This window comes from Hemitrygon akajei, chromosome 4 (assembly GCF_048418815.1).
Source record: "Hemitrygon akajei chromosome 4, sHemAka1.3, whole genome shotgun sequence".
NCBI lineage: Eukaryota > Metazoa > Chordata > Chondrichthyes > Myliobatiformes > Dasyatidae > Hemitrygon > Hemitrygon akajei.
The window spans coordinates 200208788-200223980 of record NC_133127.1 but is presented as its reverse complement, the minus strand read 5'-3'; the positions used below and the strand labels follow the sequence as shown (position 1 = coordinate 200223980).

The 15193-nt window shown below is 48.9% G+C and overlaps 1 protein-coding gene and 1 long non-coding RNA gene across 2 annotated transcripts in view; one reads left to right on the top strand and one right to left on the bottom strand.

The window, feature by feature from the left end:
• LOC140727131 (amyloid beta precursor protein binding family B member 1-like) overlaps window positions 1-14066 on the bottom strand; it is a 103235-nt gene extending 89169 nt beyond the window's left edge. Inside the window, 3 exon segments of the mRNA XM_073044426.1 lie at window positions 1267-1472; window positions 9538-10252; window positions 12924-14066. Of these exon segments, the coding sequence (XP_072900527.1) occupies window positions 1267-1472; window positions 9538-10252; window positions 12924-13061 (1059 nt within the window). The 5' untranslated portion in view covers window positions 13062-14066.
• Window positions 14066-15193, top strand: part of LOC140727132 (uncharacterized) — a 28914-nt gene continuing 27786 nt past the window's right edge. The window contains exon 1 of the long non-coding RNA XR_012098788.1: window positions 14066-14357. This is a non-coding gene — a long non-coding RNA (uncharacterized lncRNA). The remainder of the gene's footprint in view (window positions 14358-15193) is intronic.

Sequence of the window (15193 nt, the reverse complement as noted above, 5' to 3'; positions counted from 1 at the left end):
TTCTCCAGTCTACCTGACTGAGCACTGCCATGATACTTTCCCTGATTAGTTATGCCACCCCTCCTTTCATCATCTCGCTCTATCTCTTTGAAAACAACAGAGCCCCAGGACATTGAACCACCTGCAACAGTCTCACCTGTGGCTACAATGCCATAATTTCATGTATTGATCCATGCCCTAAGCTCATCCACCTTTCCTACTTGCATTGAAATATTCGCAGCTCAGAACATGACGCCCACCATGTTCAACCTTTCGATTCTTGACTTTATATGTAGGCTTAGCAAGATGTTTCTCCACAACCACTCCACTATTTGTTCTGGCGCTCTGGTCCCCATCCTCCTGTAACTCTAGCTTAAAACCTTCCCGCTAGGATTTTCACACCTCCCCCCTCCCCCCAGTTCAGATGCAAACTGTCCCTTCTGTACAGGTCTTACCTTCTCCGAAAGAGAGCCCAATAATCCAAAAATTTGGAGCCGTTCCTCCTGCACCATCTCCTTAGTCACACTTCAAACTGTATGATCATCTCTCTTTGAAATTACCTTCTCTTATCTTAAAGGTATACTGTCTGATTTCAGACTTTTCAATGCCAGGGGAAAGATACTGTCTGTCTACACTATCTATGCCTCTCATAATCTTATAAACCTCTAAGAGATCTCCCCGCAGCCTCCCCTGCTCCAGAGAAAAAACCCGAGTTTGTCCAACCCTTCTTTGTAGCACATGCCGTCTAATCCAGGCAGGATCCTGGTGAACCTCTTCTGCAGCCTCTCCAAAGCCTTCACACAATGGGGCCTTCTTATGATGGGCCAACCTTTAATATAGTGACCACTGGTGCCTTACTGACCCATCGCTAAGGGTATGGTCACATACAAGCAGAACCAAGTAGGCGCAGTCGAGCATCTACAAGACCAGTAGACATAGGAACAGAATTAGGCCATTCAGCCCATTGAGCCTGCTGGTTTATTATCCCTTTTGACCCCATTCTCCACCCTTCTCCCTGGAACATTTGATGCCGACTAATCAAGAACCTATCAACCTCTATATTAAATATACCCAATGACTTGGCCTCCACAGTCACCTGTGGCAATGAATTCCACAGATTCACCACACTCTGACTAAAGTAATTCCTCCTCAGGCCTGCTCTAAATTGGACATCCATCTATACTGAGGCTGTGCCCTCTTATTCCTGGAATAATTTTCATTAACCTCCTCCAGGCCCTCTGCAATCCCAGCGCATCCTTCGTAGGTGCCAGAGACAGTGGTCCGTACCTGCGGCTCCTCCGAGGGGGTGGTGCACTGTGACATGGCAGACAGTTTTCGGGAGCCATCTTGTTCGCCGATGAGAGCTGGTGGCTCCCACTGTGTGGTCCCTGTGGGAATGTGCCAGTAGTAGGTACCTGACGTGTCGCGCACCCTCATCCAGCCTGCTGGCAAATCCGCATCCGTCTCAAACGAGTTCCGATTCCAAATGGGATCTGAAACACAGTGGGAATAGCCCATCAGTTTGGCTCCCAGAAATACCGAGGAGTGGCAGTGATGGCAGGTTGATGATCAGGGTGAGAACAGATTCCATGGAGTCTGCCTGATGTTCAAAGCTGTAGGTAAAATTTATTTTTGTATTTTTATTATTTATTTAGAGATGCAGCACGGAACAGGCCCTTCTGGCCCAACAAGCTGCACCACCCAGCAACCCTCTGGTTTAATGCCCGCCTAATCACAGGACAATTTACAAGGACCAATTAATTTACTAACAGACACGTCTTTGGACTGTGAGAGGAAACTGGAGCAGCCGGAGGAAAAACATGCATTCCTCAGAAAGGAACATACAAACTTGGTAAAAGAGGATACTGGAATTGAACTCTGAACTCCAATAACCTGAGCTGTGTTAGTGTTACACTACCTTGGCATCCTAGGCATGATAGTTAAACAATTACTTTACCTATTTGGTTATGGAGAACTCCCAGAAAATACAGCTATATAGTATGTAACAAGTTCTGAGAAGGTAGTGGTAGAAAAAGATTCACTTTACTTATCACATGTACATTGAAACACATAGTGAAGCTCGTCAATGGCCAACGCAGTCTGAGGCTGCGCTGGGGGCAACTCACAGGTACCGGTGCCAACAAATCTAACTGATTAGTGGGTTAATTGGTCATTGTAAATTGTCCTGTGATTAAGCTAGGGTTAAAAGGGTGGGATGTTAGTCAGCACGGCTCATTGGACCAGAAGACCGTGTTTCATACTGTATTGCTAAATAAAATAAAATAAAAATAGCCTGCCCACAACTCACTAACCTTAACCTGTACATCTTTGGACTATGGGAGGAAACTGGAGCACTTGGAGGAAACCTACAGTCGTGGGGAGAATGTACAAACACCTTAGACAGCGGCCGGAATTGAACCCAGGTCACTGGTGATGTAAAGCCTTATGCTAACCACTATGCTATTGTGCCGTCCATTTAAAATTAGAAATGGAGAAAGTAATGAGAAATCCCTAGGATGCAATGACCTGCATCGCAGGCTAATGAAGCAGGAGACGGTGGTTGGTTAACAGAGAGAAAATGGAGTGGGAGAAGGAAATGAGTGAGGTACCGCTGAAATAGTTCCCAATACACAATAATAAAAAGATCAAATGTAATATATGCAAGTTTGCAATGCGCACAAAACAAGCTGGCAGTGTGGACTGTGGGTGTGCAAAGGGACATCAGGACTGAGAGCAGGATCAAGCTCAACTGGGAGGCCAGTTTCGGGCAGGGACCTTGGCCATTATCGCTGACGTTTTCAAATGCAACAGTAGAGACAATTTGCGAAAATTATGTAGCCCCCATGGAATCCATTGCTACAGACGGCTGTGGAAGTCAAGTCATTGGGCATATTTAAAGTGGACGCTGATAGGTTGTTGATTGTTGGGGCATCAAAGTTTACAGGGAGAAGGCAGGAGAATGGGGTTGAGACAGACAATAAATCAGCCATATTAGAATGGCGGAACAGACCAGATAGCATTTGCACTGGAACTACCAATAGCTTTCTTTAGCTTTGGAAACGCTAATGTTCTATTATGTACAAAAAGTGATATTACTTAAAGTAAGTAAGGGAATGAAAATGAAATTGCAGGGATCAAACTGTAAAACAGCTAGAAATACTGCAGCAGACCAGCATTTACGATGGACAATGGTGCCAGACAGGATCTCATGAAAACAGTGCCAGGGTGGTGGTAGAGGCAGATATATTACGGACATTTTAAGAGACTCAAAGAAAAATGAAGGATTATGTAGAAGGGATGGACTAGATTGACAATGAAGTAGGTTAAAGGGCTGGAAGAACATTGTGGGCTGAAGGGTCTGTACTGTGCTGTACTGGTTCATGTTCTATGTAACTCAATTGCAGATCACCAAACCGGAAAGTCATGCTGAATAATGTTTAACTTTGAGCTTCCAGAAGTTCAGGAGGGAAACTCCCCAGATTCCTAGTAAACAATCCTGGTTGTGTTGGGGGGGGGGGGGTGCGGGAGGGGTCTGAGGTGTGGGCGTCTCAGTGACACAGCAGGTAGTACTGATAACTTACAGCACCAGAGACTCTGGATCGATACCGTCCGTGTGGAGTTTGCATGTTCCCCCTGTAACCGTACGGGTTTCCCTTGGGTACTCTGGTTTCTTCCCACTTCTCAGATGTAATTAGCTTCTGCAAATTATCCTTAGTGTGGGTAAGAGGCAAAATACATCAATGGGGAGTTGATTTAAAGATTAGATTTATTTGTCACATGTACATTGAAACAGAGTGAAATTCATCATTTATGTTAACAACCAACACAGTCTGAGGATGTGCTGGGGGCAGCTCACAAATATCACCATTGCATGCCCAAAATTTACTAATCCTAACCCAGATGTCTTTGGACTGTGGGACGAAACCAGAGCATCCGGAGGAAATCTACACAGAAGGCACAAACTCCTTACAGACAGTAGCGGGATTTGAACCCTGGGCACTGACTGCTGGTGCACAGAAGTATTACACTAACCACTATGTCACCGTGGCAAGGGCACGTTACAGGGGTGGAGTGAAATAAGGGGAGAGGTATTCAGGCCAGTGGATTGTTCTGCTGGGAGCTAACATGGACCAGAACGGCCAAGTGTCAGAATAATTGACCTCAAAGGTTTATACAATCATGAGAGGTACAGATAAGGTGGATGGTCAGTCTTCTACCCCAGGGTAGGAGAGTCTAAAACTAGAAGGCACAGGTTTAAGGTGAGAGGGGAAATGCGAGAGATCTATAAGGGAGTTGAGGGGTGGGCTATCACCCATAGAGTGGTGGGTTAACGGAACAAGCTGCCAGAGGAATTGTCAGAGGTGGATACAACACTGGTGCTGGACACTACATTACCGATGTTGTGCACTACATGCATTTTGAATGATATTTTCTTAATATATCTGTGGTAATATCTTGTTTTATGAGCTGTGTATGATACATGTTTTGTTGGTACACCCTGGTCTGGTTGCTTGGACAGGTATATTAATAGGAAGGGTTTGCACGGCTTCCCAACCTGTGGTCCTGGAACCCCTCAATTAATGGTAGCATAACAAAGTTGGGAACTCCTGTTTTCAAGGGAAATGGGTCAAAAGAGACAAGAGTCCGCCTGGAACAGGTGGGCCAGTTTTCGTGCTGTGCAGTCTTGAACACACTTCTTCAATGAGAAGATGATCTTGACTTCACAATCTACCTCGTTATGATCTTTCATCTTATTGTTCACTGCACTGCACTTACTCTGAGCTGTTACACTCCATTCTGCATCCATATTTATTTATTTATTTAGAAAGTCAGCGCAGAAGTCTAATGAGTAGGTACAGAGGAGATGTCAGGGGTGAGTTTTTTTTTACTCAGAGAGTAGTGAGTGTGTGGAACGGGCTGCCGGCAACGGTGGTGGAGGCAGATAAGACAGGGTCTTTTAAGAGACTCCTGGATAAGTACATGGAGCTTAGAAAAATAGAGGGCTACGGGTAAGCCTCGTAATTTCTAAGGTAGGGACGTGTTCAGCACAGCTTTGTGGGCCGAAGGACCTGTATTGTGCTGTAGGTTATCTATGTTTCTATGAGCCGCATCACCCAGCAACCCCCTGCTTTAACCCTAGCCTAATTTCAAGAAATTTACAAATATCAATTCATCAACTAACTGCTATGTCTTTGGACTATGATAGGAAACTGGAGCACCTAGAAGAAATCCACAAGCTCACATCTTACAGATGACACCGGAATTGAACTCTGAAATCCGACAGCCTGAGCTGAAATAGAATTGCACAAACTGCTACCAGGATATCCATAGCCCATAAGATATAGGAGCAGAAATAGGCCATTCGGCCCATCGAGTCTGCTCTGCCATTCAATCATGGGCTGATCCAATTCTTCCAGTCATCTCCACTCCCCTGCCTTCTCCCCATAACCCTTTGATGCCCTGGCTAATCAAGAACCTATCTATCTCTGCCTACATGCTCTCCTCAGTGGACTGTGTAATGACCTGATCTGTATGAACAGTATGCACAATAAGCTTTTCACTTACAATAATAAACCAATGCCACATACAACATAATGAAAATCCCTGGGTAAACACCAGTGATCCGGGACTTTAAAAAAAAATGAAATTGAAGGTTATCAGAGAACTCCAGTTTCAATAAACAATTCCATGATCACTGGTGTTTACCTGGAACACAATGACAGCGCAGTACATTGTTAGATCAGCAGAGAATGTGGTGTCTCCCCACACTGTGATAATATAGCACATCATTAGATCAGCAGGGAATGGAACAGCACCCCACACAGTTGATGGTCAAGGATGTGGTTAGATCAGCCGGGAATGGGTTGTCTCCCCACACAGTGATAATACAGGACATCGTTACATCGACAGGGAATGGGGCGTCTCCCCACACAGTGATGACACGGGACATCGTTAGATCAACAGGGAATGGGGCGTCTCCCCACACAGTGATAATACAGGACATTGTTACATCGACAGGGAATGGGGCGTCTCCCCACACAGTGATAATACAGGACATCGTTACATCGACAGGGAATGGGGTGTCTCCCCACACAGTGATGACACGGGACATCGTTACATCGACAGGGAATGGGGTGTCTCCCCACACAGTGATGGTACAGGACATCGTTACATCGACAGGGAATGGGGTGTCTCCCCACACAGTGATGGTACAGGACATCGTTACATCGACAGGGAATGGGGCGTCTCCCCACACAGTGATAATACAGGACATCGTTACATCGACAGGGAATGGGGCGTCTCCCCACACAGTGATGGTACAGGACATCGTTAGATCAACAGGGAATGGGGTGTCTCCCCACACTGTGATAATATAGCACATCATTAGATCAGCAGGGAATGGAACAGCACCCCACACAGTTGATGGTCAAGGATGTGGTTAGATCAGCCGGGAATGGGTTGTCTCCCCACACAGTGATAATACAGGACATCGTTACATCAACAGGGAATGGGGCGTCTCCCCACACAGTGAAGACACGGGACATCGTTACATCGACAGGGAATGGGGTGTCTCCCCACACAGTGATGGTACAGGACATCGTTAGATCGACAGGGAATGGGGTGTCTCCCCACACAGTGATGGTACAGGACATCGTTAGATCAACAGGGAATGGGGTGTCTCCCCACACAGTGATGGTACAGGACATCGTTACATCGACAGGGAATGGGGTGTCTCCCCACACAGTGATGGTACAGGACATCGTTACATCGACAGGGAATGGGGTGTCTCCCCACGCAGTGATGACACGGGACATCGTTACATCGACAGGGAATGGGGTGTCTCCCCACACAGTGATGACACGGGACATCATTACATCGACAGGGAATGGGTTGTCTCCCCACGCAGTGATGACATGGGACATCGTTACATCAACAGGGAATGGGGTGTCTCCCCACACAGTGATGGTACAGGACATTGTTAGATCAACAGGGAATGGGGTGTCTCCCCACACAGTGATGGTACAGGACATCGTTACATCGACAGGGAATGGGGTGTCTCCCCACACAGTGATGACATGGGACATCGTTACATCGACAGGGAATGGGGTGTCTCCCCACGCAATGATGGTACAGGACATCGTTACATCGACAGGGAATGGGGTGTCTCCCCACGCAATGATGGTACAGGACATCGTTACATCGACAGGGAATGGGTTGTCTCCCCACACAGTGATGACATGGGACATCGTTACATCGACAGGGAATGGGGTGTCTCCCCACGCAATGATGGTACAGGACATCGTTACATCGACAGGGAATGGGGTGTCTCCCCACACAGTGATGGTACAGGACATCGTTACATCGACAGGGAATGGGGTGTCTCCCCACACAGTGATGACACAGGACATCGTTACATCGACAGGGAATGGGGTGTCTCCCCACGCAGTGATGACACGGGATATCGTTACATCGACAGGGAATGGGGCGTCTCCCCACACAGTGATGGTACAGGACATCGTTACATCGACAGGGAATGGGGTGTCTCCCCACGCAGTGATGACACGGGACATCGTTACATCGACAGGGAATGGGGTGTCTCCCCACACAGTGATGACACAGGACATCGTTACATCGACAGGGAATGGGGTGTCTCCCCACGCAGTGATGACACGGGACATCGTTACATCGACAGGGAATGGGGTGTCTCCCCACACAGTGATGGTACAGGACATCGCTAGATCAACAGGGAATGGGGTGTCTCCCCACACAGTGATGGTACAGGACTTCGTTACATCGACAGGGAATGGGTTGTCTCCCCACGCAGTGATGACACGGGACATCGTTACATCGACAGGGAATGGGTTGTCTCCCCACACAGTGATGACACGGGACATCGTTACATCGACAGGGAATGGGGTGTCTCCCCACGCAGTGATGACATAGGACATCGTTACATCGACAGGGAATGGGGTGTCTCCCCACACAGTGATGTCACGGGACATCGTTACATCGACAGGGAATGGGGTGTCTCCCCACGCAGTGATGACACGGGACATCGTTACATCGACAGGGAATGGGGTGTCTCCCCACAATGATGATATAGGACATCATTACATCGACAGGGAATGGGGTGTCTCCCCACAATGATGATATAGGACATTGTTAGATCGACAGGGAATGGGGTGCCTCCCCACACAGCGATGGTGAAGGATGTTGTTAAATCAACATCCAGCGGCATGGTTACAGATATAGCCTAAAAGATATTAAGACATAGGAGCAGAATTTAGCATTTAGCCCATCGAGTCTGCTCCGCATTCCATCATGGCTGACTGATTATCCCTCTCAACCCCATTCTTCTGCCTTCTCTTATAACATTTGATACCCTTATTATGAACCTATCAATCTCTGCTTTAAATATACACAGACTTGGCCTCTACAGCCACCTGTAGCAATGAATTCCATAGATTCACCACCATCTAGCTAAAGAAATTCTTCCTCATCTCTGTTCCAAACAGAAATCTCTCTATTCTGAGTCTGTGCCCTCTGCTCCTAGACTCTCCCACTATTGGAAACATCCTGTCCACGTTCACTCTGTCTGGACCTTTCAGATTAAATGAGATCTTCCTTAATTCTTCTAAACCCCAGCCAGTAAATCGAGATCCATCAAATGCTCATCATACATTAACCCTTTCATTCTAGAAATCATTCTCATGGACCTCTTTTCAACCCTCTCTTATACAGAGTATGTGGAAATGGACAGGCAAGAAGCTAGGTTTGTCTGCAAGAGGCCGTAGCAAGCTGCTGGGGTTCCCACCCAGTGGAGTACTTGGTGTCCCACCTGTCCCACCCAGTGGAGTACTTGGTGTCCCACCTGTCCCACCCAGTGGAGTACTTGGTGCAGGTGGGTGCCAGGAGGGTTGCAGGGTAACAGGACCACAAACTGAGGGATTAGATGAGGATTAAATGCAATCAAGCATGGTAGCGTGACACCTTACAGTGGCAACTGTAAGATGGGGTTCAATTCCCACTGCTGCCTGTAAGCAGTTTGTACATTCCCACATTCCAAAGACATACGGGTAAGGTTAGTAAGTTGAGGGCATGCTACGTTGGTGCTGGAAGCACGGTGACACCTGCGGACTGCCCCCAGCACTGTCTTAGTTATTGACGCAAACGACACATTTTACTGTATGTTTTGATGTACATGTGCCAATTAAAGCTAATATTTCCATTGAGATTGGGTGAGACCAAAACGAGAGGTCATAGGTAAGGGTGAGAGTGTATTTAATGTTTGAGGGTAGTTCACTCAGAGGGTGGTGAGAATGTAGAATGAGCTACCAGTGCAAGTGGTGGATGCAGGTTCGATTTCAATACTTAAGAGGAATTTGGAGAAATTTGGATGGGGAGGGTAAGATGGCTTATGGTCCAGGTGTGGGTCAACGGGACTAGGCAGAATAACAGTTTGGCATGGACGAGATGGGTCTAGTCCATTATCAGCTGGTTGTAGCTTCCGCAACCTCCCAGGTTACTGTGCCCAGTACTGCCTGAGCTGTTCCTTACCAATGTCGTCAGGTGAACTCCAGGACACACTGCCCTGGGACAGACTGGTCCAGCTGGAGTCTTCATCGCTGGCGGCGGTATTCCTCATCCCGAAGAAGAGGCAGGACCCCTTCCTGTCATCGGAGGGGCCCTCCAGGGGAAGGTCCAACCTACTGTGGCCAGCATCTGCTGCTGTTTGCTCCCCATTCGCAGTGAGCTGTCCTCCCGCCTGCACCGGGCAGCTCTCACCATCCCCTCGATGCCGGTAGAGGTGCGAGGACTGCTGAGTGTCCAGGTTCTGGGATGTGCCCTCCAGGGACAACTCCAGCCCCATGTAGTAACTGAGGAAACCGTTGCTCCTGCTGGGGACAGGCTCAGCAAACTTGGCCGGAGACGGTGCCTGTTCCTTGCTCACCGCGTCCCCCTCTTCTCCTCCCTTGTTAGTGATGTTGCGGTTCTGGTCCTGTCTCTCATGCTCTGCTGCCTTGCGCATCTGGTTCCGCCCATCCTTCACCCACTTGGAGTTGGCGTCCGCAGCCAGCCCCATGGCGGCCTGCAGGTCCGTTGATGCGTAAACCTTGCGGCCCTTGGGCTGGCCACAGCGCCTCAGGTCCGCGTTGAGCAGCTCATTGTGGGAGGACCGCAGGTCAAGGGTCAGCGAAGGAGCCATGCAGCCATTCACGTTGACCACGTCGGTCTGGTTTGCCATGGCGGCTGACGAGGTCCCTGGATCACTCTGCGGAACAGAGGAGAACGTTAGGACGGTGTTGCAGAAGGCCGCTCACCCCTCTGATAACGCGGCCTGCGATTTCCCAAAACTGAAGAGAATGGTATAGGAACAAGCCCTTTGACGTAGCTACACATCTCCCTGCACGATCCCCATCCCTTGCAGGAAACTGCAGAGAGATGTGGACACAGCCCAGCGCATCACAGAAACCAGCCTCCCCTCCATGGACTCTGTCTACACTCCTCACTGCCTCAGTAAAGCAGCCAACATAATCAAAACCTCCACCCACCCTGGACTTTCTCTCTTCTCCCATTGGGCACAAGATATAAAACCTTAAAGCACATACTACCAGGCACAAAGATAGCTTCTATCACACTGTTATAAAACTACTTACGTCCCCTGGTACAATAAATTGGACTCTAAACTCACAATCTACCTTGTTTTGACCTTGTATCGTATTGTCTGCCTGCACTGCACTTCCTCTGTAACACTTTATTCTGCATTATGCTATTGCTTTACCTTATTCTACCTCAATACACTGTGTAATCATTTGATCTGTATGAACAGTATGTAAGACAAGCTCTTCACTGTAAACCTGACAATAATAAACCAATTTCAGATTCCATTGCCTGCCTGTTCACATGTCTGTCTAACAGCACCACCATTGCATCTCCTTCCACTACCTCCCTGGAGGCACATTCCACACACCCACTACTCTCCGTGCAGTAAAAACTTTGCCTCATAAAACTTCCCCCCTTACCTTAAAACGATGTCCTGTAGTGGAACACGAGACCAAACATCGCAGGAACAGGCCATTCAGGCCCCACCAGCCCACAGCTGAATACAATGACCATCAACAGCGTTCACTGATCTCCAGATCGGAAAACGGCTGGGAAATCAACCGGAACACTGGCGGCAACCACGGCCTTTGTACACAGCAAGATTTCAACCAACATTTAAATATTCCGGCTTCACCCTCTGCCTCTGCTATGTGATAAAGCTTCTACCTACTGTTTGCAAACAGAAAGTGGAATTAGGTAAGGATTAAGATGAGCGGGTGTTCGATGGCAGTGTGGACTTCCTGTGGTGTACACAAGACTCTCTGCCATCATTGTCAATACTACAGCCTCAACAGTGGCACCACCCCCTGTCAGCGTGAGCACCGACCCACAATCTCATCAGCTTGGTATGGGAACTGACCACAAGACATAGGAGCAGAATGAGGCCATTTGGCCCATCAAGTCTGTTGCATTATTCCTTCATGGCTGATTTATTATCCCTCTCAACCCCATTTTCCTGCCTTCTCCCCTTAACTTTAGATGCCCTGATTAATCAAGAACTATCAACCTCCGCTTTAAATATACTCAATGACTTGACCTCTACAGCTGTATGTGGCAATGAATTCCACAGATTCACTATCCTCTGGTTAAAGAAATTCCGCTTCATCTTGGTTCTAAATGAACGTCCCTCTTATTCCGAGTCTGTGCCCTCTGGTCCCAGACTGCTCCATTTAGGAAACATCCTCTCCACACCCACTCATCTAGACCTTTCTGTGTTTGATAGGTTTCAATGAGATCTCCCCTCATTCTTCGAAATTCCAGCAAGTACAGGCCCTGAGCCAAACACTCCTCAAATTAATTCCCAGGATCATTCTTGTGAACCTTCTTTTGACCTGGGGGAGCGGGTGTTTGCTTCTGATCATGTCTGATGGAGAAAACCTGGAATGATCGGGATACCTGGAAAACTAACAGCTGATCTGATAGTGTAGCGGGAGATGTGCTCTCTAACTAACCCATAATGCCCCATCTTGGAGGGAGTACTGAGTTGTCCAGCTTGAAATGGACAGATGTTCTCTGACCTGCTGACTGTTCACAGCAGGTTTAATTTTTACATCAAATTTCCAGATCACAAGTGTTTGAATCCTCATTCCCTGTACGTGGATTGGCATTGTGTCTGACTTGTGCAGTCCCTGTGCTGGGAGTGACAGGAGAGATGAGGGGAGGTGTTACAGTGCTTAACCCCTTCCGTCCCTGTGCTGGGAGTGACAGGAGAGTTTAGGGGAAGTGTTACAATGCTTAACCCCTTCCGTCCCTGTGCTGGGATTGACAGGAGAGTTTAGGGGAAGTGTTACAATGCTTAACCCATTCTGTCCCTGTGCTGGGATTGTGTGACAGGAGAGTGTAGGGGAAACTTTATTCTCTCTAAAATAAAGCACCAAAAATGAGATTGGAAACTGCCTGGTTTACTCAACTGATCACCCAATCTGGTTGAGACATTAAAGGAGGCGCCATCTTCTCTCTCTCTCTCAGCTGAAGTGATTCAACCCCACAAACACTTTCTCAAAGTGTTACAGAACATTAAAATCAGTTACTGGGGCAGTTATTTACCCTCCATATCTCCAGTTGGCTTTAATCTTGGCAGATGCTTGATTTGTTAAAATGGCTGCCCCAAAGTTCACATCCTGACAGAAGCCACGGTTTGAAATTCATTTTTGAAGAAGGTAGACGCATTATTCTAAACGTGCTGCTGTTCGACAGATACACAGTTTGTTCTTACACAAGTGCCGCCTGTCAGAATGTGACAATTAGACTTTAGTCAGACACTGAATTTGGCAACACAGGCGCGACACCATCCTCTCCCCACCAGCTGCCACGCTCTGCATCAGCAATAGCAAACAGACCTGCTCCTCAGCCCCCTGGCTCCAGGGACGAGTCTCCGCTCCATCTCTCCCTCTCCGACCCCTCACATCAGCCCGGATCCCCGCTCCGGATAGGAAGCTCCAGTTGCTCACACACAAACACGTTCGCAGACACCCCATCCCTCCAGATCAGAGGCGTCAGCTGCCTGCACCTGCTCACTGCTCGCGTTTGTGGGGACTGAGGGCTGCGATGCTGCTCACGGGATCTTACTCCTCCTCATTTGCTCTGGACTGGAGCAATAGGAAAATCCAAGCCCACCCCTCCCTGTGTTGCAGCTAATTCCTTCCCCTCCAAATCGATCGACACCTAACTGCTCAGAACGCATTCAGGTGAGGTTTGGGGGATAGAGATGTGCGGGTGCTGGGGCAGGCTGTGGGAGCGATAGGTGCCAGGGGTCCGAGGGAGGGGAGTGGGTTGCACTGCAGGGCAGGGTTACAGGTACTGCTGGGTTGAAAATGGGAAATGTGGGGGAGGAAGATGGGGAAGGTTGTGTGGGGTCAGAATGGACAGTTGGATGGGGCTGGGGATTTAGAGGAATGAGATGAGGCTGGAGGCTGGGTCCTGAGTGAGAGAGGAGTAGGGAAGGGTCTGCAGTGGAAAGATGGGAAAATTGGACAGGGGTTTGAGGATGGGGCGAGGGCAGAGGTGAGAGTGGTGATAGCCTGAAGAGAAGCAATGAGAGAACTGGAGGGGGAGAAACAGAAGAAAGGGAGAGGGTGGGGTATGAGGAGTTGAAGGGTGGGGAGTTATGGTGGATGGGTGGGGAAGGGGATACAAGGGGGAGGGGAAGGGGGTATGAGGGGGATGATAACGGAATGGGTGACGGGAGACTGAGGAGGGGAAGGAGGATGGGACGGGAGGGGAGGTGGTGAGAGGAGGGGTGAGGGGAGACAGGAGGGGGAAGGACAGGCTGAAGGGAGACAGGGTGAGGGGGTAAAAGAATCGGAGGAAGGGATGAGGAGGAGAAGGAGGAAATAAGGGGAGAGTGACGGAAGGAGTGACAGGAGGAGGGGTATGAGAGGAGGGATGAGGGGAGGGGCAAGGCGAAGATGAGGGGTGGGGAAGCAGATGAGGGAAAGGGGAAGTAGATGAGGGGAAGGGGAAGTAGATGAGGGGAGGGGGAAGTAGATAAGGGGAGGGTGTCGGAGCGATGAAGCTAAGGGGTTAGTGAGTCTGGGGATGGGGAATGACATGATGGGTTGGAGTCTGTGGAGGGGGGAGACGACTCTCCCCACCGGCCTCCTCCTCTTCCCCATCCCCTCTCCCTCCCCCTTTACCTCTCCCTCCACCTCTCTTCCTCTGTGTTTATCTTCGGTCCATCTCCGGACGGACTCGCCTGACGTCAGAGCGTTTCCGGGGTACAGGAAGCGTGTTTCCGTTTTTCGGGAATTCGGGAACATCAGGACACCATGTTGGTGAGGGCGCGCCTGCGCAGTGGGAGAAAGGGAAGCGGGAGCAGGAGAGCGCGGCGGCGGAGGGGGAATAAGTGGGGATGGAGGGAGGAAATTCAAGTTCATTGTCATTCAAACATGTATACCACCAAACGAAACAACATTCTTCCCGATGTAATGTGTAGGTGTCTTCTTGTCCTCCCATAGTTCAAGGACACGCTGTGACCATTGCAAATTGTCGGGTGATTAGGCTGGGTAATAAGTAGGTTGTTAGGCCGCTCCAGCCTGTTCCGCATTGAGTCTCAGTCACTCACTCAACAACACCATGCATATCACGCACACACCGCAAGTAACATATCCCAGAAGGTTAACGTTTAGCATGAGGTGCATTTGGGGCGCAACTTACAAAGTAAACAGTATGCAGTTCGTACGTGATGAGGCCTGGGCGGTGGCAGGAAGTTCAGTGCCTCACTGGGGGAAGAAGCTGTTTCCCATCTTAACAGTTCTTGTCCTAAATACTATGGTACCTCCTGCTTGGTGGTGAAGAGATTGTTGGATGGGTGGGAGAGATCATTGATGATGTTAAGGGCCCAGTGTAGCCAGCACTCTAGATAAATATCTAGTGGGTGGAAGAGACCCTGATCAGTCAGCTGGGCTTCCTGGTAAGATGCCTTGCAATTCCCATATTTGACAATGGTTAGAATGGGTTGGGTGGGGGAGCCTCGCTCACCTCACTCTCCCGTGGAGGGATGGTATTGTGGTATTAGATGTGATTGTCCGTTATGAGCCCTCCCAGAAACTCGGTGCTCCTAGCCCTCCACAGTGGAGCTGCTTATGTGCTCCTCCATGGAGATAGGGAA